The following is a 26,615-nucleotide window of genomic DNA, read 5'->3' on the forward strand; positions in this document are numbered from 1 at the left end:
TAATTATAGCAGGTTTGGTGATGAGATACAAGAAAAAGTAAGTACCTTCCTGCCTTCTGATGAACTAAATGTGATTAACCCCCGCTGTGCTACACGTTGTGTGTTCTGTAAGCAAAAGGAATGAAAATGAATGAATATAATTTACACATGTATAACACTGAGTAATGATAAGTACTCATTCTATTTCTTTGGGTTTGTTTTGCCAGGAGGAGGCCACCGGGGCAGGTGGAAGAAAATAAAAATTCATCACCAAATAATAATGAAGTGATTTACTCCAAAATAAAAAAAAGAAAGCTTAATGTAAGATTTTGTAATTGTTCTCGCTGCCTTTTATCAGTCATTATTAGCTATAAACATTTCTGCCTGGTAGAACACATTATTTCCTATTATTATATCAAAATGAGGAGGTCAACAAAGTTATGTTAACTAATAGGATTCCACTAACATTATAATATGTTGATGTCATTCTTATTCCTGTATCAAAGTATGAGTAACTTGGGCCCCGTATGTTTAAGAGACTATCAAAATCATTATCAGTATTTCAATTTAATAGAAAACTGTGATAGAAAACCTCTTTTTATAATAAATACACACATGTGTAACCCTTTCTTGGCACACTTCTGCAAAAGTTGGATTACACTCTTGGAAACTTGGGAAACTAAGGGTTTACAGCGCAGTGCCGCCACCTAGTGGACACTGAGGAGCACACCTCAGGGGAAATTCCACTAGGAAAATAATCACACACTCACAGCAAGAATAACTTTATATAACAGTTTAAATAAAACAAAGAACAACTATATGGATAAATGACAATCCTGCCCTGGGGAACCTTTGCAGTCTATCCACTCCCAGCACAGTCTTTAAGGTGCCCGTCCCACACTTTGATGCGGATAGGCAAAAACCCTTTTCTCAGTTCAGTCCCTTCCCGAAGAGCTCTAAAGTCCCCCCAGGTAGCGCTACCTGCCCCAGGGTACCTACCCCTTTGGAAAGGCAGCTGCTCCCACATAGCAGGCACTCGAGCAACACCTGTCCTCACCAGGGGACACACACGGAGACTCACACAGAGGAATTAGCAATCACCAGCATCCCAGTAGACTCCCTTTTTTTGTAGTCTGAACACAACAGTAAGTGCTGGTTACTCTCTCCGGATCTCTCTATCAATGGCTGGCAAAAACAGCAGGGACTCCCTTTATAAACTGCTGGACCCGCCCCTGATTTTTGGCTCCAAAGTCCGGCACACCCTCTCTCCCAACAGTGCACTGGGGCCCCCAGCCAATCGGGTTTCTCCCCAGTCTGTCACCGCACTAGATGGTCTCACAGACAGAAAAACAGGGGAAAGAGTTCTCTGACTCCCTACACATGCATATTGGAGGAACTAGAGGAATAGAATAGTCAGTGGCAGCCTGTCCTTGACAGAGTAAGTTATTCACCTTATTGTTTTCTATTTTTCCCAGTTTCAAGGGGATATTAATCTCATCATTGGTTTCTATTTCACCCACTTTCAAGGAGAAGTTTATCTCATCATTGTTTTCTATTTAACACACTTTCAATGGGAAGTTAATTCCATCATTGGTTTCTATTTCACACAGTTTCAATGGGAAGTTAATCCCATCATTGGTTTCTATTTCACCCACTTTCAAGGAGACGTTTATCTCATCATTGTTTTCTATTTAACATACTTTTTTTTGGCTCCAAAGTCCGGCACACCTTCTCTCCCAACAGTGCACTGGGGCATCCAGCCAATCAGGTTTCTCCCCAGTCTGTAACCAGACTGGATGATGTCACAGACAGAAAAACAGGGGAAAGAGTTCTCTGATTCCCTACACATGCATATTGTGCAACTATATATACCCCAATACACACACAGCCATCTGGTATCCCTTCAGCCCAGGATAAAAGTCTTACTAGTGTTATATATTCATTTATTTATATTTAAATGACTAAGTACCTCATCTAAAATCTAAATGTTGAGAATTTTTTTATCTGGAAATTAAGAGAAATCTGCAAATTCACTTCTGTATTTTGATTTTGACAATTAGAGATGCCTTACTGGAACAGAATCCAGGGACAATAAACTCCCTTTATTGAGACGTATGACATGATGTCCAACTGGCGTTAAGCACTTTTGAATGTTCCCCCTTTACTACCCTGGTCAAAATGTAAAGACAGAAAAAAGTCATTACATATACAAAGTAATTCCCAACTCATATCAGTCAGGGTTAGTTGGACTGTACAGTGTTTGCCAAAAAGTAGTTTTGGAGAGTGTTGTTGCTCTTTCCTTGACAAATGCCTTATTCCCTGCATCCCTGAGTAATTGGTAATATCCCTGAGTAATTTAATTGGTAATATATGTTTCACATTCCAGCAGGAACCCAACATGGGTCCCAACTCTCCAAATGAAGGTGAAAGCCCTGATGAAGACCTGCAATATGTGAGCCTTGATATCTCCAGGTCAAAACCAAGAAGGTCTTCAGAACCACAAGAGACTTTATATTCAGAAGTCAAAGGGAACGAACACCAGGAATAAGCTGAGGAGGAGGCTCAGCGGTGGCATTTTGCCCTCAGTCATTCTATGATCTGTACTTGTCCTTTCCTTAAATGTTAATCATCCATTTTTTGATGCTACAGAGTATTCACATATTTGATTTTCTCATAATCAGTGCAGGTGGGGAGATTATCTATTTATATCAGTCTCTGCATATATAAAGTTATTATAGCCCTTTTCTTCTACTGCTGAACTTCTAATGCGCATTTACCTGCGTGTGGCGCTACAGGACCCTGTGTCCCCGCTTTTATGGGGAGCATGTACACTGTTAAACTCCACCCAGGGTAGGGACAGGTTGAACTGTAACACCCCTCCCTGGGAACCTTCTCTTAGGTTAATCTGTGCTGTCCTCCAAATGTATGGACTCCCTGCAACTCCCGGGACCTTGCCCCCCTTGGGGTGGGTGCTTTCCAGGCAGTTGAGGATCCACTCTTTGAGGAATAGACCAGGAGACTGGAAGTGCTGAATAACCAAATACACTTCTTTATTGTATCAACACAGTATCCAGTATTATGACATGCAGGTTCAAGTACTTTCGCCTTACTTACTCTAGGAGACCCTCTCTTACGACTACTCCCTAGTACTCGCACCAAGAGATCCTTTCTTAGGGCTCTGCCCGGTACTCACGCCAAGAGAACCTTTCTCTTAGGGCTCTCCCCGATACTCACGTCAAGAGAACCTTTCTCTTAGGGCTCTCCCCGATACTCACGCCAAGAGAACCTTTCTCTTAGGGCTCTCCCCGATACTCACGCCAAGAGAACCTTTCTCTTAGGGCTCTCCCCGATACTCACGCCAAGAGACCCTTTCTTAGGGCTCTCCCCGATACTCACGCCAAGAGAACCTCTCTCTTAGGGCTCTCCCCGATACTCACACCAAGAGATCCTTTCTTAGGGCTCTCCCCGATACTCACGCCAAGAGAACCTCTCTCTTAGGGCTCTCCCCGATACTCACACCAAGAGATCCTTTCTTAGGGTTCTCCCCGATACTCATGCCAAGAGAACCTTTCTCTTAGGGCTCTCCCCGGTTCTCACGCCAGAAGACCCTCTTGCTTAGGCAATCTCCTTTCTGTGGTCCCTAGCTACCACCTGAGCTGGCCACTTAATGTACCTGAACTCGGCCAGTAATGCCGCAATAATCTCCTCGGAGGCGCCTCAGACTGCCCTTACTAGATACTCTTTCTAATCTCTCACTCCAAGAGTGACTATAACAGATCTATCTGAACTATCTAACTGGAGCCTGTAGCTAGCCTCTTACAGAGGGGGTCCCAGGACTAAAGACCTTACACAGAATGTGTGTCATCCCATTTTATATTGCAGCACACTGCCACCTAGTGGTTGCTATTAACTTACAAGGAAACTCCCTTTTCACACACAAACAGCTAGGACCACCTTTAGGTCTCCATTTCCCATAAGGCCACTCTCTGGTGCCTGTCTAAAGGGGAACCCATCCTAAAGGGCCCAAATCTTGGGATCCCTACAGTTATATAAAGGATATGCAAATTGTTTTTGTTTAGAGCTAGATACAGTAAAAAGTGGTAGGAGGTGTTAATGTAATTTTCTTTGCAGTTGTCCTTGTACCAAGTCAGGTCTCAGGAGAGGCTGCTTAAGATTTTCTGAACTGAGTTGATATGTTAGATAGAATACACCTATGTGTCCCCTCTCCTGCCTCTACCTGCCCTCTAACTCATGCATCTAACTTACCCTGATCATCTGAGCTTATGGTAGGGGGTAAGGGCAGGGCTGACATGACCAGAACTGACAGTTTTTGATTTTGAATCCATCATAAGGTGCAGAACCCAGATTTTCTGTGGCCTCCAGTGCTTTTTGAATGAGTTCTAAGGGGTGAGATTTTGCTCCCCATAGTAATCTTACAACAAGGGGCACATTCACTAAGCAATTTTGAGAAACAGTTTTTTTTACTTATATTTTCGAAATTTACAAATGGGTTTTTGCCAGTATTAATTTTTGTGATATTGTTTCTCAAAAAAATTGAGTTTTTCGGGAATTTCCATCATTGTTTTCTATTTCACACACTTTCAAGGGGAAGTTGATCCCCTCATTGTTTTGTATTTCACCCAGCTTCAAGGGAAACTTAAACACTTCATTGTTTTCCAAGAGTGAGCGCCAATGCTCCTAAAATGACAGTCATTCATGGAAATGAATTTAAATTTTTTTACATTTTAATCATACTTTTGGCTCAAAAAATGTGTAATTATCGACTATAAATTCTACATTTTAATTTTTGTGACATTTTATAAATACAACAATGATTGCGTTTAATTCAAATTTATACCATGTTGAGTTTATACTACTTTGAAGGCCAGAAAAAAACAAATTTTAGTAAATCAGCCTCTTACTGTATGCCCGGGCATTAATAAAATTACTCCTTTCGTATTTTGAAGTCAATCAAACATATTTTAGGTATATTAGGTATATTTTTCCTTTGCACATTAAAACCTCTTTTTTTTTTTTCTATGCACTATTATTTGTGTTACACTCATGAACTAGGTGGCAGATTTCTGCAGCTGGGAGGGGGATATACATTGGCAAAGCACTAGAGAGTTTCCAGGTTAATCAAAGGGCTCATTTATTAATATAGGCACAAACTTGCATCACCCATAACAACCAACCTGATTTTCATGACCCATTTCAACCAACTTGCATTTAAAACAAATACCAGTAACCCTTTGTAATAAGAATTTTTTATTTTGCAGATACATTGCTCAGTTTTTAGGGTGTTGACCTTGCTGATTTATAGGACTTTTTTTTCCATTTGGAATGACTTTCCTATGCACTCAGTTTTACATATTTCCCAGTGAGCAATATTATTACAACAGTGTTGCCTGTGTATTACCGTATTTTTCGCCCTATAAGACGCTCCGGAATATAAGACGCACCCAATTTTAAAGGAGGAAAATCTAGAAAAAAAAGATTCTGAAGCAAATACTGTAGTAAAATATTTTATATCAACTGTATAAAGTTAATTGTCTCTGGGCTCGCTCATAATGAGGCTTCCCCCAGGGCCCCCCCAAGCATCCTTCAGCTTCCCCCAGGGCCCCCCCAAGTATCCTTCAGCTTCCCCCAGGGCACCCCCAAGTATCCTTCAGCTTCCCCCAGGGCCCCCCCAAATATCCTTCAGCTTCCCCCAGCCCCCCCCAAGTATCCTTCAGCTTCCCCCAGGCCCCCCCCAAGTATCCTTCAGCTTCCCCAAGGGCCCCCCAAGTATCCTTCAGCTTCCCCCAGGGCCCCCCCAAGTATCCTTCAGCTTCCCCCAGGGCCCCCCCAAGTATCCTTCAGCTTCCCCCAGGGCCCCCCCAAATATCCTTTAGCTTCCCCCAGGGCCCCCCCAAATATCCTTCAGCTTCCCCCAGGGCCCCCCGAAGTATCCTTCAGCTTCCCCCAGGGCCCCCCCAAGTATCCTTCAGCTTCCCCCAGGCCCCCCCAAGTATCCTTCAGCTTCCCCCAGGGCCCCCCCAAGTATCCTTCAGCTTCCCCCAGGGCCCCCCCAAGTATCCTTCAGCTTCCCCCAGGGCCCCCCCAAGTATCCTTCAGCGTCCCCCAGGGCCTCCCCCAAGTATCCTTCAGCTTCCCCCAGGGCCCCCCCAAGTATCCTTCAGCTTCCCCCAGGGCCCCCCAAGTATCCTTCAGCTTCCCCCAGGGCCCCCCCAAGTATCCTTCAGCTTCCCCCAGGGCCCCCCCAAGTATCCTTCAGCTTCCCCCAGGGCCCCCCCCAAGTATCCTTCAGCGTCCCCCAGGGCCTCCAAGCATCCTTCAGCTTCCCCCAGGGCCCCCCCAAGTATCCTTCAGCTTCCCCCAGGGCCCCCCCAAGTATCCTTCAGCTTCCCCCAGGGCCCCCCCAAGTATCCTTCAGCTTCCCCCAGGGCCCCCCCCCAAGTATCCTTCAGCGTCCCCCAGGGCCTCCAAGCATCCTTCAGCTTCCCCCAGGGCCCCCCCAAGTATCCTTCAGCTTCCCCCAGGGCCCCCCCAAGTATCCTTCAGCTTCCCCCAGGGCCCCCCCAAGTATCCTTCAGCTTCCCCCAGGGCCCCCCCCCAAGTATCCTTCAGTGTCCCCCAGGGCCTCCAAGCATCCTTCAGCTTCCCCCAGGGCCCCCCCAAGTATCCTTCAGCTTCCCCCAGGGCCCCCCCCAAGTATCCTTCAGTGTCCCCCAGGGCCTCCAAGCATCCTTCAGCTTCCCCCAGGGCCCCCGCAAGTATCCTTCAGCTTCCCCACGGCACCCCCAGCATTGTTCATCTTCCCCCAGGGCCCCCAAGCACCTTCCATTTCCCCCCTAACCTCCCCCCAGCGGCCTCCGGCTCCCGTGATGTCTTCCTCTCTGTGCCGCGGCTCCCAGCAGCTTCTGTGCTTTTATAAGGTTGCGCCCTGTGTGTGTGACATCAGTACACTTGGGCGCAAGCTTATAAAAGCGAGGATATAGCAGAGAGCCGCGGCACAGAGAGGAAGACAGTTCGCCGTATAAGACGCACCAACTTTTCCCCCCCAGAAAAAGTGCGTCTTATACGGCGAAAAATACGGTAATCAACTGACTTTTCCTAGAAGGTATTGCTAATTATTAACTTAGCAACTACTATCTGAAATACTGAAATTACCTGAAACATAATGTATATTGTTGCACCTCAGTTTCATCTTCAAGTGCAAATGTTGAAATATATTAAAAAGGTATATGAACATTGCATTAGAGCTTCTTAAAATATACAGTATATATAAATAAAAGGGGCTCTGAATAGTAGGAACAAAAAATATTAAATCAGCACTTCTAGTGCATACTATCTGTGTATCGTTAATTTTTCAGTTCTGGGGAAGTGAAACTGACACATTAGGAAATACTGTTAACGTGCTGTTTTCGTCTCCTTCGAGTGTTGAAGAACATTTAAAAAGGTGTGCATAGGCTAATTTGCTTTAATCAATTAACTGTCAACCAATATAGTAAACATGTTTTTTCTTATTACAATGTATTAATTAAAGTAAGAGTGTGCGGGGGGTGAGAGAACCATTTCCCCTGTTTTCTGTTTGTAACATCATCCAGGCCAGTTACAGGCTGGAAAGAAATTCGATTGGCTCGGGGCTCCAGTGCATCTGTATCTTGGAGAAAGAGTAGGACCCAGAGAGAGAGAGAGAGAGAGGCTTTGCAGCAAAATCCATGGGGTGGGCCAGCAGAGGTTATAAAGGAACCCCTGCTGCAGCAGCCAGTCAGAGCCAGATCCAGGGAAGGAGAAAGCAGCATGGAAAGTAAAGGAGCTGTCAGCAACAAGAAAGGCTGCGGTGTGCTCAGATTGGGACAAGCCTTGAGCTCCAGCCACATAGAAAGAGCATGCCACTGTGTGAGGACAGGGGTTTCTCATGAGTCTGCTACATGCGAGAAACTGCTTTATTCAAAGGGAGAGGTACTTTGGGGTAGGTAGCACTAACTGGGGTGTTAAAGAGCTCTTGGGGAAGGGACACATTGTCAGGGACTGAACTGAGCAAGTTCTTTGTCCAACAGGAGAGAGTGACAGACTGTGCCGTGGGTTGATAGAACACATGGGTTCCCCAGGGCAGGACTACTGCTTATAATAAATACTGTTTCATGCTTTATTCATCTTTAGATAAACACACAGTAATAAAGATAAACTTTTATTTTCCTAGTGAAATTCCCCTGAGGTGTGCTCCTCAGTACCCACTAGGGGGAGGTACTGCGCTGTAAATCCCAGTTTCCAGTATTTTTCAATAAACAAAAGGGCTTCAGGACTTCTGGATTGTCATAAGTAACAGCCAAGAAAAGAAAGTGTGATTTGATTCTACAGGAGTGCAGTAAGAAAAGGGTTACAAGTGAACATATATAATTAATATGCCCCATCTAACGTCTGAGTAGTGCAACACAATAAATACACATAATGCCATTTGCCACTTTTTTGTACTTACTTCAAGGTCTTCCTACTAATTTATAGAGTAATCATGATTGGGCTTTTCCCAAATGGCTGCCAATCGCTATTGTAATATAGTGTTGCTGGATATTCTGCATAGATATCAAACCCTGTGCTGAAATATAACGTCCTAAATATTTTTCCACTCATTTGTCATTTAGAGAACCAAATATCTCAGGGAAGGGGAATCACAACCATTGCTGGGGATTGATATTCAAATAAAACCATAACAATATGAGCTAACCACACATACAAGAGACTAGACCCTTCTCTAGGCTTTAACCACATGGCACTGAGCTACACTCACACCATATACCAACAGGGCACCATTACCCACACAGAACCTCCTGCCACTAACACGAATGTCTTTTCATTCTGGGGATAAGAATTAACTCATTCTTGCTGAACCAGAGGAAAAAAGAGACAAGAACTACAATGTTAAATGAGAAGTGTGTGTTTTAAATGTATTCTTATATAGTTCCCAAAAAAGAGAGAAATGAGGATTTTACCTGTTTAATGGATCATTCTAAAAATAAGTTACTTATTTAAGCATAAAAAGTAATTGCATAAGCTTTTTGTAGATACCCAAACCTCCACTATAGATGGGCAGAAACCTGGGTCATTGAGCTCCTTACTTAATTGTGTTGCTGCCTCATTAAATCATAATTTTCAAGGCTCACTTTTTCTTGTAGACTTTGAAAAATGATTATTCAAGAGACATCAATAGGGCTTCTTTTTAGTCATTTTCTCAGTTTCGATGAACGATAGTGATCTCCCCGGTCAGCATGCTTTGAACTGTGCACTTCCGAATCTGACAATTTGCAAAGTAAAACTTACCCGGTCCATGTAAAAGTCAATGGCAGATCCCTTCACTTTCCTGGAAAATCCTTCTTTTGTCTCAAAACTTTAGAGGTTTTGGATTTTTGATGCTGGTTTTTGTGTGACAATTTGAAAAAGTCACATTTTCGGAGCGACAATTTGAAAAACATGAGTTTTCTGCGACTTTATCCGGTGCAGAATTTTCATATTGGATTTTTTTTCGTATACATAAGACATTCGAGAAAATGAGTTAATTCGAGTTTGAAAATGAAAAAACAATGAGAAATTATGGAGTTTTAGTGTATGTGCCCCATAGTGTAGGAGTATCAATGGGGACACCAGTATCAGGTGGGCAAAAAAGAAGGGAGTCAAAAAGTAAGTATAGGGATGCATCGAATCCTGGATTCAGTTCGGGATTCGGCCAAATCCAGGCTTTTTCTTTTAAGGATTTGGTTTTGTCCGAATCCGCGGTCCCAGCCGAACCGAATCCGAATTCAGAAAGGGTTAAATTGTCAGGTGAAAAAAAAATTTGCAGCGCTCTGCGCGTGCCGATTTTTGACCTCTTCCGATCCTAATTACCACATGTTAATCAGGATTCGGTTCAGGATTCGACCGAACCCAAAAAAGTGGGTTTGGTCCATCCCTAGTAAAGTACAAATGCGGCCGCATATAACACTGCTGGAGTCTTCTGGGGGTTATTTATGAGTCTTTTTTTATATTTCTGTAGAATAAATATTTTGTTAGCAGAGTATCTGGGTAATCTGGAGTAGCAGTAACAGTCAGGAGTCTTACCAATCAGGATGATGCTGCAAGCATGGCTGATACTTTATTCACCTTACAACAAGAAGGAAACAGGAACATAACATCACATCCTGGAGACTCTTCCCAGAATGCATAGGTTCATAAAAACTTTATAAACACAAAACAGTATGTATACTGACACCTACTGGCAGAACATAACAGTATAACACAGTATATTAGAGAGAAGGTTTTTGTTGCTAACTGGCAGTGTACTAACATATTTAGTCTGCAATTTTGGGTAATCTAGACCCTGTTCCATTTAGAATGCCTCTTTAATATTTATTACAAAATTAGAAACTTCAGCCATGGGCTCATGATCTCACCATGTAATTGTGTAGCCAGTGCATGGGCATCAGGTCCCCCATTCTATATGATAAACAAGATTTTTGGGGGATGCAAAGCTTGCCTTAATAACAGTGCCCACAAACTGGCACCTGCCTGCTTGCTGTAATTGTGTAATTCCAAGACTGAAGGAAATAAGATTTATGTTATTTATAGTCCCCTTTAATCCCCTTTATGGCTCAGATTTATGTAGTGAAGGAAAGATTATAGCATAAATACACCAGATTTGTTCAAAATTACTGTATCGGATCAGAATGAACCTTCATTACATTGGAGCAGTGGGAGAAATGTAACAAAACCTGGCAAAATAAACCAACCACTTTCCCATAAAGTGACATTAAAGAACACATGCAAATGACCACCATATTGTTATAGAGACAAACTGCAACAGAAATTCATGTTTTGGGGAATTGATTGGAGCTCATCAACTGGCTCATGTTCCAGTGTAACAATCCTTTGTATAGTAATAATGTAGATCACAGTGCCAGTAAAACCTAGGTATAGGATATGTTGCTGGCATTACTAATATAGTGCTTGAATTATCATTGCATTTTTGCATCATTGACTTTTTAGCAGAAACAGATCTGCCACTTCCGTCTGTACACTAAATACAGTAACATCTGTGGCTTCTCTCACTTGGTTACTGGGCAGTTTGCAGAATGAACGTGTGGTACAGATGCACCGAGTTGTAACTGGTGACTGGTAAAGGTGATTCCTTTATTGGCTAACTAAGATAACCATAGCAAGCTTTCAGAACATTTAATTCCTTTTTCAAGCTGATTACAATGAAGCTGTGCTGCTCTCTGATATATATACAACATTCAGCTCATAGATCAAATACCCAGAAAAAAGGAATATCTGTGTGGAAGGTGTTAACAAAGTCATATAAACGGAACAGATGTTGGTATTTCTGGCTGGGTGCAGGCAGTTCTTAATCTAAATAATTTGCCATAAATCTAAGGCCCAGGTTCAGTCCCTTCTCCAGAGAGTTGAAAGTTTTCATTAATTTATACTCCCAAACCTTCCTTTCATTGTCTGTTTTAAAGTTTCCCTTAAGGACCAAGGTTCTCAAATTGTTTATGGAGTGGTGAGGACTGTTATCTTCACCTGTAACACCAAGCCTCTGACGTACCTCCGCTACATAGATGACATATTCATAATCTGGACAGGTACTGAACAAGAACTCATTCAGTTTCACAAACAATTTCATGACTTTCACCCAACTATCAATTTAAAACTGAACTACTCCCCTACTCACATTCACTTTCTAGATACAAACATTCATATCAGGGAAAATAGTTTACAAACCACCATATATCGAAAGCCAACGGATAAACCATCTTATCTAATGTACGATAGCTTTCACCCTGATCGCACTAAACGCTCTACAATCTGACGCCACTGAAAGAGATCACCACCTAAGAACACTCAAAGCGGACTTCATTAACAGAGGCTACAACCCAAGGATCCCCAACTAAAGACTCTCAGAAAAATAGCCAAGGATCTACAGTGCACACTTCACAAGGATGAGAGGCTCTAAAACATATTCCCAGACCCACCACTTCTGGCATTCAGGCAGCCCCCTAATCTAAAAAGACTAATAACAAGAAGTGCCTTAATACAACCCAACAAAAATGGAACCTATCCCTGTGGCAAAAAACAATGCAAAACCTGCCCACACGTCTGTAATTCAGACAAAATACAGATTCCGGACACATTAGAGGAATACAGCATCCATGGCCAGTACGACTTCTTCCTCCAACGTGGGGTACTTAATACAGTGCACTAGATGCCCAACAGGGGGACTGTATATAGGAGAGACTGGCCAAAGCCTGAGAAAGAGAAATACACACCAGCGCTTTACCGTAACAAATAAAAAACTGGACACACCAGTAGGGAACCATTTTAACAGCCCTCACCACTCCATAAACAATTTGAGATCATGGTCCTTAAGGGAAACTTTAAAACAGAGAATGAAAGGAAGGTTTGGGAGTACAAATTAATGAAAACTCTCTGGAGAAGGGACTGAACCTGGGCCTTGGATTTATGGCAAATTATTTAGATTAAGAACTGCCTGCACCCAGCCAGAAATACCAACATCTGCAGAAACACTGGGCCAGTTAATCACATGGAATTTATTTCAAAAGGGTTACCCTGTAAACATTTTGACTGGCTAGCTACATCACCTTTTGTTGGCATTACTAATATATCTCATGAATTATCATTGAATTGCAGCCACTGAGCAACTTTTCATTTCGATTCTTTCTTGACCATTTAGCAGAAACAGATCTGGCACTTCCCTATACTAAATAAAGTAACATCTGTGGCTTCTTCTCTATCTGTCATTTACTTGGTTCTGGGCAGTTTGCAGAATAAATGTGTGATACAGATGACCACAGTGTTTACTGGGCTGTTTTTGCTTTTACATTAAGCCGCCCGTACATAGCGGGGAGCACAAGTCTGAGAATCTCATTTGGGGGCAGAGAAGCAGGAGAATAAGGAGAGAAGAGCAGAGGAGACATAAATGAGATACATAAATAGAATGTAATGCAAGAGGAGAGAAGAGAAACAATAAGAGAATACTTCATGTAATGGGGTAAAGTAATGGAAAAATTAGAACTGTTTAATTCTAATAGCGTTTTGGGAACCGACTTTTAAAGATTTGCTTTTGTTGCTCAGATTGGGTCTTAAATGTGCTGGAAATAATCTGAAATAAAGTGTAAGTGATGGTTAAGTTTCAATATTTACTGCTCTGCATATGGGGATTTATTTCCTTGCTTTTTTGTGCAAATAATTTAAAGGGGTGTCTCACCTTCAGGTTAACTTTTAGGGGCCCATTTACTAAGATCCGATTTTTTTCATGGCTTAAAACATGATATGGTAGGTAATCACAATTTCTGAAGTTCGAAAATGTCACAAAAATGCTTTTATCGATTCTATGAATTGCATGCCGAAAGTCATGATATTTTTGTGCCGAAAAGTTGGTTAAGTCATAAAAACCTTTCTGGCTTTGATGCCTTAGGACTCAATGGTACTCGACAGACCAAACCTGGAAAAAAGAGATAGTCCTGAGGAAAGTGTAACCACAGCATTAACGAATTCTGAAATGTTCATATTCTTTGCGAAAGTACGATTTTCTTGTGGAAATGTAACAAAAAAACTTTGAATTTTAACTAACTTTTCGCATACATTCTAAAATGTTCTATAAGTTAAAAAAAATTAGAAAAAGAAATTTTCTCAGAACTCTTTAGTAAATGGGCCCCTTTGTATCTAATGGTCTATTCTTAGAAACTTTTCAGTTGGTGTTCTTTTTTTTGTTCTTTCCAGCTTTTAAAATGGGGTCTTTGACCCCCCCCCAAGCCAAAAATCTACAGGCTACAATTTTATTGTTATTGTTACTTATCTTTCTATTTAGGCCCTCCTCTATTTTACATTCCTGTCTCGCTTCCAAACCACTGCCTAGTCACTTGGTTAAATTGGACCCTAGCAACCAGATAGCTGCTGAATTTCAAAACTGCAGAGCTGCTGAACAAAAAGCTAAAATTGTATTTTAGAAATGACCGGAAAGTTGTTTGGTGGAGACAAGCTGTGATATAAACTGTGTGCTCATTAACTTCTGTGTAGTAGAACCCTGAATGTGCGGCAATTGGATTATTTTTTGTAGTTAATACCTTACATTACAGAAGTATTTTGCTTTATGTAAAACGTTATGTACTCTTTTTATGGTAAAATTATTCGGGAGCTATACAAACGTAACTTACGAGTAGCATTGTTTTATTTAATGGCTACTCCACTAAGGAAACAGAAAAGTCCTCTGGAACAAAATTGGCCAAATAAAAAAGAAACCATCGCTAGCCCTGTGCATACTCCTTTGCTCACTGATATTTTTATTTCTAGCGAGTATAATGGCTAAAATGACATATATGTATTACAGGTATCGGACCCCTTATCCGGAAACCCGTTATCCAGAAAGCTCCGAATTACGGAAAGCCCGTCTCCCATAGACTCCATTATAAGCAAATAATTCAGAATTTTAAAACTGATTTCCTTTTTTTATGTAGAAATAAAACAGAACCTTGTAATTGATCCCAACTAAGATATAAATAATCCTTATTGGATGCAAAACAATCCTATTGGGTTTAATTCATGTTTTATTATTTTTTTAGTAGACTTAAGGTATGGAGATCCAAATTATGGAAAGACCCCTTATCCGGAATCCCCTTGGTCCCGAGCATTCTGGATAATGGGTCCTATACCTGTACTAGAAAGTGCAGAGGGGAGAGACATTGCGGTCAATACACGTAAGGAGATTAGACTGAAGTTCAGGAATGACTCCATTGCATCTACCACTGCCGCCCCAAACAAGTATAGTTTATAAGTATAATTCTACAGATACAATAACACGGACTGGGAGAATAACCACTTTCCCTGCACCCATCTTTATCTCCAAATTCACTAACAAAAACAAATAATCTGGGCTGATTTACACATATAGCTAATTTGCACATAGCAGCCTGTCAGCAATTAGTTTTGAAGAGTCTGAGAGTTAAAAAATGAAAGCCTTTCCAACTGCACTTTGCAAGCCCTATTTAAGACTTCTCTTGATCATGAAGAAGAATTTAGGTTCTAAAAAGATTTACGTTTCATTTGTTTCATGGCACAGGATGAGATATTGTATTAAAATAATATTGATAGTATACATATGTTGCAATGTATTCACTGATAAATGTGACCTATTCATACACAGGCAGAGAAGGATTTAATGAAGGATTTGGCTCAACACAGTGTGATTCAATAGGTCTAATCTGATTGGCCGCTCACTGCCTTGGGAAGACCAATAAACATCAGGATGCGGCACATACAGCCTCAGATTTGCCAACATGGATTTGTGGTTCTGTTCTTTCTCTTGTCCTTGCCTGGGAAGGGTGAGTATGAGCCGCTTACTGTGTAGCCATGTTACTGTGTATTAAATTCCGTAGTGACCAACTTTTTCTAGCCTTGAACTGCAGTTACCTGGTGCCTAACTCTGCAAAGTTTGGGGACCTTAGTATTAATGTTTAAAGAATGGCAGCAGTTTAAATTTAAACCAATAAAAGTCAGTGAATTCTGATTGGCTGTTGATGGCCCCACCCACTTTTCCTAAACTTTAACCTTAATCACCCAGTGACAAACTGTGCAAAGTTTAGGGACCCTGACATTAAACATGTGAGAATGGCAGCAGTTAAAATTTCCCCACTGAAAACAATGAAAGAAATGTGATTGGCTTTTGGCAGCCCCGCCCACTTTTTCTTACCTTGAACCGCAGTTACCTGGTGCCTAACCCTGCAAAGTTTGGGGACCCCAGTGTTATTACTGTGAGAATGGCAGCAGGTTGGATATACTCCATTGAAAGTCAATAGGTAAAATCTGATTGGCTGTTGGTGGCCCCGCCCACTTATTCTAACCTTGAACCGCAGTTACCTGGTGCCTAACCCTGCAAAGTTTGGGGACCCTGGTGTTATTACTGTGAGAATGGCAGCAGGTTGGATATACTCCATATAAAGTCAATAGGTAAAATCGTTCGTAGCTCCGCACACTTTTTGGCAAGCAACAAATATCATATATTCATTGAGGCTGACCCCATGACTATATGAGTCAAGTTTGGGTGTAGCATCAAAGCTGATTGGCTGTTGTTGGCTCCTCCCACTTTAGGGTCATCCAACAAATGTCGCTGTTACATTAATTAATTTCACAAATTCATTAAAGCGCTTGTGCCTAACTGAGTGCAATTGCACTGATTGTGCCGCATTAACTGCAACTGGTACAACAGGTGACCTGAAATTCAGATTGTTCAAAAAACACTATTTTTTGAAAAAAAAATATGACAATTGCACCTGAAAATTGCACAGGGCTGCCATTCAGGGGGTAGAGGGGGTTCTGGAGTCAGAGGCCCCAAAATGTGAAGCAAATGGAGTGGGGCATTGAGAGATCCAGGGTGGTGATTTAGCATAACTGGGCATGGCTGGATCAGGGGCTTGGCTTTACATATGAGGGCATTTTTTTCAAACTGGGACTCCCCAGGCAGCCCAGGTGACTAATGATGATGATTAGGGCGGTGCCAGCCCCGTGCCTGCACATATGCACACAAACACAATCATACCCCTGCCTGTTTTTTTTCCACAGCTGATGATCAAACACCAGGTTATACTATAAATTTCAAGCTGTTAGTGTCGGTGGCACCTGGTCTCTGTGTGGAAATTCCCTGTAATTTTACTGTTCCTGCCGGTAGCACTTTATCTACACGTGTCACAGGGATTTGGAATAGAACAGACACTCCTGACATTGTTGCAGCCTCTACAAATGCCTCTATGGTTTCTGAGGGAACAAAAGGCCGATTCACCCTGACTGGGAAAGTACAGGAAGGAGACTGCTCATTCTCTATCAGCAATGCCCAACCAGCCGATGAAGGGTTCTATGTATTCCGAATTGAAGACGGAGACCATAAATATTCCTATAGTCGGAACAGGCTCATTGTGACTGTGACAGGTGAGTAAGAGAAACCCAGTGTATATTGCAGGTGGGGGGTACAGTGAGATGGGACTGATCTGTACAATATGTCATTATACTGATGTCAGATGGAGAGACAACAACATCAACAACTACGCTGAGTACGTAATGGACTTTATCCATAAATGCATCAATGGCGTTGTACCGCGGGTTAATGTATGAACTTACCCTAACCAGAAGCCATGGGTTAATGGGTTAATGGAGAGGTCCGCGCATCGCTCAGAGCGCAGACTGCAGCCTTTAAATCCGGAGACCCAAGTGAGTACAAATCATCCCTGTATGCACTCAGGAAAGCAATAAAAACAGCTAAGGGACAGCAACTCTAACATCAGTAACATGTGGAGTGGACTGAAGACCATCACAGACTACGTGTACAAAGGAAAGAGCTGCAGAGTGGGGGGGGGGAGGTAACTGCTTCTCTACCTGATGAGCTGAACACCTTCTATGCACGCTTTGATAAACACCTATCTCAGGAGCTTTTGCTGGAAGAGGACGGTCGCCCTGTTCAGATATCTCAGGCAAAGTATATCTCAGAAAAGTAAACACACGGAAAGCTCCTAGACCAGATAACATCCCAGGTCGTGTTTTCAAAGCATGCACCCACATTTTTAACCTTTCCCTGCTCCAGTCTGCTGTCCCAAAATGTTTTAAGAGGACCACCATCATCCCTGTCCCTATGAAAATGAATGTGAGCTGCCTAAATGACTATCGCCCAGTAGCACTCACCTCCATTGCCATGAAGTGCTTTGAGCGTATAGTCAAGGCTCACATCACATCTTTACTCCCTGCTTCACTTGATCCACTTCAGTTTGCCTACAGGTCAAATAGATCTACAGACGATGCCATAGCAATTGCACTTCACACTGCCCTCTCCCACCTGGACCAGAGAAACATATACGTGTGGATGCTGTTCATTGACTACAGCTCCGCTTTCAACACCATCGTACCATCCAGACTGAACCTGAACATCAGTTCCTCCCTGTGCAGCTGGATCCTGGACTTCCTGACAAACAGACCTCAGGTGGTTCAGATCGGCAACATCACCTCATCCACACTGACACTTAGCACCGGTGCCCCCCAGGGATGTGTGCTCAGCCCCCTGCTCTACACCCTGTTCACCCACGACTGTACAGCAACAAACAGCTCCAATACTATCATCAAATTTGCAGACGACACCACCATCATCGACTGCATTTCTAATGGAGATAAGTCGGCCTACAGGGCAGAGGTGAGAGCCCTGACATCATGGTGCTGTGACAACAACCTGCTGCTCAACGTCAGCAAAACTAAGGAGCTCATTGTGGATTACAGGAGACTGCAGAGAGGAGGCCATACCCCTATTCACATTGAGGGAGCAGAGGTGGAGAGAGTCAGCTGCTTCAGATTCCTGGGCATCAATATCAGTGAGCATCTGAGTTGGTCTCACCACGTTGGTGTGATCACAAAAGCTGCAAGACAGCGGCTCTTCTTTCTGCGGTGCCTGAGGAGGTTCGGCATGGACTCCAGAATACTCACAAACTTCTATCGATGCACCATTGAGAGTATTCTGTCCGGCTGTATCACCACCTGGTATGGCAGCTGTAATGCTTTGGCGCAAAGCTCTGCAAAGGGTGGTGAGATCAGCACAGCGCATCACCGGGACTGAACTGCCGGCCATGCAGGACCTGTACAGACAGCGCTGTAGGAGGAAGATGCAGCGGATCCTCTCTGACCCCGGCCACCCCAGCCACTGACTTTTCACGCTCCTACCATCAGGCAGGCGGTACAGGAGCATCCAGACCCGCACCAGCAGATACAGAGACAGTTTCTACCCATAAGCCATCAGACTTCTGAACTGCTGACATTCTGCACACACCAACACACACTCCCCATAACTACTGGACTCTTCCCAGTTTCACTTTAAGCAAAGCCACTTTAAATTCTTTAAAATTCTTTAAATTCTTTACAATCATTTTTTTATTGTAAATACTTGTACCTTTATTGCACACTTTTATTATATTTAATATTTGTATTTTTTTTTTGTCTATGTAAAGTTAGGGGGAACACGGGCCAAAAGAACTTCATTAGGGTAATGATGCTTCATTGTTATTTGTATATGACAATAAAACTTGAAACTTGAGATGGAGGAATTTTTCTTAGCAAAGCTCTATATATTATTTGGCAAAGTCTTACTAAAATGATACATGCTTATTGCTGATTGGATGCTGGGGGTTCTTGACAAAGGTCCCGATGGGGACCAAAACGTAACGTTGGCTGTTCATGCGTTTTTAATACACAATTGATTGTTTTTGGAATATAACTCAGTGTTGCTGGTCTTTTTTTGGATATTTAAATCATTTACCTTGCACCCGAGCTAAGAGCTTAAGCAGAGTGCCACCCTGGGTTCACTATATATATATATATATATATATATATACATACATACATACAGGTATCGGACCCCTTACGGAAAGCCCGTCTCCCATAGACTCCATTTTAATCAAATAATTCAGAATTTTAAAACTGTTTTCCTTTTTCTCTGTAGTAATAAAACAGTACCTGTACTTGATCCCAGCTAAGATATAATTACCCCTTATTGGGGCAGAACAGCCCTATTGGGTTTATTTCATGGTTAAATGATTCCCTTTTCTCTGTAATAATAAAACAGTACCTGTACTTGATCCCAACTAAGATATAATTACCCCTTATTGGGGCAGAACAGCCCTATTGGGTTTATTTCATGGTTAAATGATTCTTTTTTCTCTGTAATAATAAAACAGTACCTGTACTTCATCCCAACTAAGATATAATTACCCCTTATTGGGGGCAGAACAGCCCTATTGGGTTTATTTCATGGTTAAATGATTCTTTTTTCTCTGTAATAATAAAACAGTACCTGTACTTGATCCCAACTAAGATATAATTACCCCTTATTGGGGGCAGAACAGTCCTATTGGGTTTATTTCATGGTTAAATGATTCTTTTCTCTCTGTAATAATAAAACAGTACCTGTACTTGATCCCAACTAAGATATAATTACCCCTTATTGGGGGCAGAACAGTCCTATTGGGTTTATTTCATGGTTAAATGATTCTTTTCTCTCTGTAATAATAAAACAGTACCTGTACTTGATCCCAACTAAGATATAATTACCCCTTATTGGGGGCAGAACAGCCCTATTGGGTTTATTTCATGGTTAAATGATTCCCTTTTCTCTGTAATAATAAAACAGTACCTGTACTTGATCCCAACTAAGATATAATTACCCCTTATTGGGGCAGAACAGCCCTATTGGGTTTATTTCATGGTTAAATGATTCCCTTTTCTCTGTAATAATAAAACAGTACCTGTACTTGATCCCAACCATGGGCGTCCGCAGAAAATTTTCCAAGGGGGGGCAAGTAAGCTAGCATCATCCTGCAACAGACAAATATATATATATATATATATATATATATATATATATATATATATATATATAAATATATTTTTTTTTTTTGCAGGATGATACTAGGTGAGGCTAAAGATGGCCCATACACAGACTGACCTACAGCTAATGTGACACTTAGTGGATTCGCTGCTGGCGTAAAAAGTTAACCTCCCAACTACCTCTTGCCGTTCCCACTGACTCCCAGGGATACTGTACAAAAGTGCGGGTGGGGGTGCTTTTTTTTTTTACCCTAAAATGTTTAGGATGTAAAAGTATTCATACGCACACTTCTGTTAGGGGATCTGCAAACATTTGTGTTTGTGATCAGTTAGCTTAAAGGGGTAGTTCGCATTCGAATTCACTTTTATTTTTAATGGTTTTTCGGGTATTTAGCTTTTTGTTCAGCAGCTCTCCATTTGGTATTTCAGCAGCTATCTGGTTGCTAGGGTCTTATTTACCCTAGCAACCAGGTAGTGGTTTAAACAAGAGATGGGAATATGAATAGTTAAGGGGCCTACTTGGAAAAATAAGTAATACAAAATTATAATAATAATAAAATTGTAGCCTCACAGAGCAATATTTTTTGGCCCCCATTTGAAATCTGTATAGAGGCAGAAGAGAAAGGCAAATTATTCAAAAAAATTAATTAGGAAGACCAATTGCAAAGTTGCTAGGAATAGGCCATTTTATAACATACTAAAGGTTAACTTAAAAGTGAACCACCCCTTTAGATGTGTTTATGTTAGTTTTATAGCAAGAAAGGCAGTGGGTACTGACTCCCCATTATATACAGTGAGACGCAGTCCGTATTTACACACCCAGCACATTATATACAGTGAAACACAGTGGGTACTGAGGGCAGATATTCAGGCCCTGGCACTATAACACTGGCACGGATACACAACATTGGCTCCGCTGTAACTTACTATAAATGAACAAAACAATGACAAAAAAAAAAAAAAAATAGTAAGTGCAAAAAACAACAACAAATATATAAACACACAATGAGCTTTTTCAGAGGGAAAGAGTTAACTTACCCTCCATGTGTTAGGGTAGGGGATAGATTATAAATTATTATAGATGTCAGGTCAGGCAAAAAACAATTTAATGTCAGCTAGTGATTCTTTAGAACTGTATAGTGCCTGTGTATAGTACCTGGGTATAGTACCTGGGTATAGTACCTGTGTATATAGTGCCTGGGTATAGTGCCTGGGTATAGTACCTGTGTATAGTGCCTGGGTATAGTACCTGTGTATATAGTACCTGTGTGTATAGTGCCTGGGTATAGTACCTGTGTATAGTACCTGTGTATAGTGCCTGGGTATAGTGCCTGGGTATAGTACCTGGGTATAGTGCCTGTGTATAGTACCTGTGTATATAGTACCTGTGTATAGTGCCTGTGTATAGTACCTGTGTATATAGTACCTGTGTATAGTGCCTGGGTATAGTACCTGTGTATATAGTACCTGTGTATAGTGCCTGGGTATAGTACCTGTGTATATAGTACCTGTGTATAGTGCCTGTGTATAGTACCTGTGTATATAGTACCTGTGTATAGTGCCTGTGTATAGTACCTGTGTATATAGTACCTGTGTATAGTGCCTGTGTATAGTACCTGTGTATATAGTACCTGGGTATAGTGCCTGTGTATAGTACCTGTGTATATAGTACCTGTGTATAGTGCCTGGGTATAGTACCTGTGTATATAGTACCTGTGTGTATAGTGCCTGGGTATAGTACCTGTGTATAGTACCTGTGTATAGTGCCTGGGTATAGTGCCTGGGTATAGTGCCTGGGTATAGTACCTGTGTATAGTACCTGTGTATAGTGCCTGGGTATAGTGCCTGGGTATAGTACCTGTGTATAGTACCTGTGTATAGTGCCTGTGTATAGTACCTGTGTATAGTATCTGTGTATAGTGCATGTGTATAGTACCTGTTTATAGTGCCTGTTTATAGTGCCTGTGTATAGTGCCTGTGTATAGTGCCTGTGTATAGTACCTGTGTATAGTGCCTGGGTATAGTACCTGTGTATAGTGCCTGTGTATAGTGCCTGGGTATAGTACATGTGTATAGTGCCTGGGTATAGTGCCTGGGTATAGTGCCTGGGTATAGTGCCTGGGTATAGTACCTGGGTATAGTGCCTGGGTATAGTACCTGTGTATAGTACCTGGGTATAGTACCTGGGTATAGTACCTGGGTATAGTGCCTGGGTATAGTACCTGGGTATAGTGCCTGGGTATAGTACCTGTGTATAGTACCTGTGTATAGTGCCTGTGTATAGTGCCTGGGTATAGTACCTGGGTATAGTGCCTGGGTATAGTGCCTGTGTATAGTACCTGGGTATATTACCTGTGTGTATAGTACCTGGGTATAGTACCTGTGTGTATAGTACCTGTGTATAGTACCTGGGTATAGTACCTGTGTATAGTACCTGTGGGATGAAAACTGCAGCAAAAGTTGAGAGTTGGTTCTTAGGTAAAGTTACAGCTGCAGATTCTTCTTTTCAGTCTTCATTTCTGTTTCCAGCAAAATCTCCCGATCCCTGTGTGCATCTGTGCTCTGATTGGTCAATTTTACTGTCTGTCAAGGAAGCTGTGCTCTGATTGGAGAATCCACAAGAAGAAAGATCCAATCGGAGCACAGCAAAAACGGGCTTGAGGGGAAAGTGCAGAAACGAGTAAGGTTTTTGTTTTTTTGCTACTTTTCCAGGGGGGGGCAAGTGCCCCCTCTTGCCCCCTTCTGTGGACGCCCATGATCCCAACTAAGATATAATTACCCCTTATTGGGGGCAGAACAGCCCTATTGGGTTTATTTCATGGTTAAATGATTCCCTTTTCTCTGTAATAATAAAACAGTACCTGTACTTGATCCAAACTAAGATATAATTACCCCTTATTGGGGCAGAACAGCCCTATTGGGTTTATTTCATGGTTAAATGATTCCCTTTTCTCTGTAATAATAAAACAGTACCTGTACTTGATCCAAACTAAGATATAATTACCCCTTATTGAGGGCAGAACAGCCCTATTGGGTTTATTTAATGGTTAAATGATTCCCTTTTCTCTGTAATAATAAAACAGTACCTGTACTTGATCCCAACTAAGATATAATTACCCCTTATTGGGGGCAGAACAGCCCTATTGGGTTTATTTAATGGTTAAATGATTCCCTTTCCTCTGTAATAATAAAACAGTACCTGTACTTGATCCCAACTAAGATATAATTACCCCTTACTGGGGGCAGAACAGTCCTATTGGGTTTATGTCATGGTTAAATGATTCCCTTTTCTCTGTAATAATAAAACAGTACCTGTACTTGATCCCAACTAAGATATAATTACCCCTTATTGGGGGCAGAACAGTCCTATTGGGTTTATGTCATGGTTAAATGATTCCCTTTTCTCTGTAATAATAAAACAGTACCTGTACTTGATCCCAACTAAGATATAATTACCCCTTATTGGGGGCAGAACAGCCCTATTGGGTTTATTTAATGGTTAAATGATTCCCTTTTCTCTGTAATAATAAAACAGTACCTGTACTTGATCCCAACTAAGATATAATTACCCCTTATAAGGGGTTTATTTAATGTTTAAATGATTTTTAGAAGTTTTACATTATGGAGATCCAAATTACAGAAAGACCCCTAATCCGGAATACCCCAGGTCCCAAGCATTTTGGATAACAGTTCCAATACCTGTATATTATTAAATATTTAATGTTTATATTAAAGAAGTATTTTTTTAGCATTAAGAATGTATTAAACTTTTAAGTGCCAGTTGAATTTTTAATTTCATTTGCAAATGCCAGATATTTTTTACTTAGGAAAACTATACATTGTTTTTTCAGGAAAATCTGAGCTTTCTAAATCTGCCTGAGTTTTGTGTATTTTCACTTCTGGATAAATAATAAAAAAAAATGCTATATGTCATAATATAGGGATTTATACCAGAAAAATATTTTATGCTCAAAAATTCAACTGATTCAGAATGCCTCATGTCACTCAAACGTGCCAATACCTGATAAGTATAGTTTTATGGAGGTTTCTGGCTTCTATAGCTGAAAGACTCCCAGCAGTAAATTACAGATCTTTCAAATCATTACAGCAGAATACGGCATACTTTAGAATCAAAAGCCAAAAAATCCTGGAACAGTAGATATTCCCAAGGAAACCAGATATTTTCAAAAAGTACACATTCTAACTAATCCAAAATGGGTAACTATGTCTTTCTACTCCTAATTACCAAACATCAAAGCTTTTCTGAGCGGTTATTTCTGAAAGTTCAGATAGTGTTTAAGCAGCTTTCTTACGTAAACCCAACTGAATTTGTAGGGACCTATAGGGTTAAAAATCCCTGTATCTGTGATAGTATGATCACTTCCTGCTCACTGTAATGTAGTGTCTGGCAGGGGGTGGGCACTTCCTCTTTGGCCTTCCTCTTTCCAGCAGAAGTTTGTGATCCAGGGAGCCTGGGCCAACAAGACCCAGAAGCATTGAGCCCTAGAGGAAGCTGCAGGCTGGAGATGCGGCTGGAGGAAGAGGAAGGCATCCAGGAGGAAGAGAATGGAATCATGTCAGGATCCTGGTTGGGGGATGGTGCAGGGGGGTTTCCACATGTCTGCTGCTGCCTGGGCAATTGTGCCTTAGAGGCCACTCATTCCTCATCTCTGCTCATTGCCTAGGGGCTGGGGAACGAGAGGGGAGCAAAGGAGCGGCTGTAAAAGCTGTTCCTCCGCTCCCCTACCCAGAATGCTGCAGATTGTAGAATCTACGATCTGTGGAACTACAGTCTTTTTATCCACAGATCATAATTCTACAATCTGTGGCTCTTTTAGGGTTAAACAAATGCATTTTCATGCTCTGAATTTTATTTAGTAAATCAGTGGTGCCTGTCAGGTAGAAGTCTCTAAAGGTCCGTTATGACAGCAGTGCAGTGTGCAAATTGTACTTTCCAGAAACAATTGTGTCTGATTTATTAAAATGTTATTGTAATTGCTGGTGAGTGAGTTTTGTTGCTTATTGTTACTCGCTTAATTGTTAACCCTTTTGCACCATTCATCAATAGAGGCAGGACAGAGTCATCAGTGCTTGGTACAACTATACAGAAGTGCAAGTAACTGTTTCAAGAGGGGCAATGTTTGTGACTAGTGCAACAGCGCTTGTAGCTGTGTTTATAAATTACTTTTTATATGTTATAGCAGATACTATATCTCTGTGTTTCTACTGCCATGTATTAATGTGAGTGTGAATTCTAACCCAGCACATATTTGTATTCATGTTGCAGATCCTCCTTCAATGACAATCACAGTTCCAGGTAATAATTATATGCACAGTATGTAAATGATAAGTTCATTTAACTGTGGGAGTTATTTAACCTAATGTTAATCTTGTGACGTTGGGGCATCAGTACTAACTACCCAACTAGGGAGTCCTGAGCTACAGTTTGGTGGTGCTGTTTCCCCTTACTGTGGGGGTCACCAAACTTTGAACCCATAAAGAACCCGGGGGTGCCAAATATGGGCTGTGATTAGCTTTTCATAGCACCTATTTGGACTGGAAGCCTACGGAGGCTCTATTTGGCAGTTCAACTGGTTCTGATGCAACTAAAGTTTGTCTTAAAGACAGGAATTCAATAAGCCCCTGCTTTGAGGCCACGGGGAGCAACACCCAAGGGGTTGGGGAGCAACATGTTGTTACTGAGACACTGGTTGGGGACCCTCGGCTCTAACTCAAGGAGCAACATCCAAGGGGTAAACATGGGTTCTCAAAGTAAAATATAATCCCCCTTTTCACATAAACTCATTTATAACCCATTTTTGGCTAGAATAGACCTTGTCCAGCTAGTAATTGGTTAGAGCAGGGTTTCCCAACCATTTTTACCTGTGAGCCTTTCCTTGCTCTTTAAGGAATTTGTTCCCAGAATCCCTTTGGTCTAACTGTTCTGCACCAATGTTTCCCATTTTTCCCTGTAGGATATAATGGAACTTATGAAAACAAATCAGTGGCTGTGATAGAGGGAGACACAAAGCGTCTCCGATGTGAAGTAAACAGCAACCCAGTGGCCGATGTTTCCTGGTGGAGAGGAGATGGGATTCTTATTGCAACATCTGGGCAGGGTCTGACTCTTGTACTGGAGAATGTATCAGTTGCTGATGGTGTAACCTACACGTGCTTAGCAAGGAATACTCACGGGTCCGTCTCTGGGACTGTTAGTGTCACTGTAGCATGTA

At 41.7% G+C, this 26,615-nt stretch overlaps 1 protein-coding gene across 1 annotated transcript in view; it reads left to right on the forward strand.

Annotated features, from left to right (window-relative positions):
• Window positions 1-26,615, forward strand: part of LOC105947862 (sialic acid-binding Ig-like lectin 12) — a 128,994-nt gene that overhangs the window by 16,010 nt on the left and 86,369 nt on the right. The window contains exons 5-6 of the mRNA XM_031906216.1: window positions 25,670-25,699; window positions 26,358-26,612. Of these exons, the coding sequence (XP_031762076.1) occupies window positions 25,670-25,699; window positions 26,358-26,612 (285 nt within the window). The remainder of the gene's footprint in view (window positions 1-25,669; window positions 25,700-26,357; window positions 26,613-26,615) is intronic.

Source organism: Xenopus tropicalis, chromosome 7 (assembly GCF_000004195.4).
Source record: "Xenopus tropicalis strain Nigerian chromosome 7, UCB_Xtro_10.0, whole genome shotgun sequence".
NCBI lineage: Eukaryota > Metazoa > Chordata > Amphibia > Anura > Pipidae > Xenopus > Xenopus tropicalis.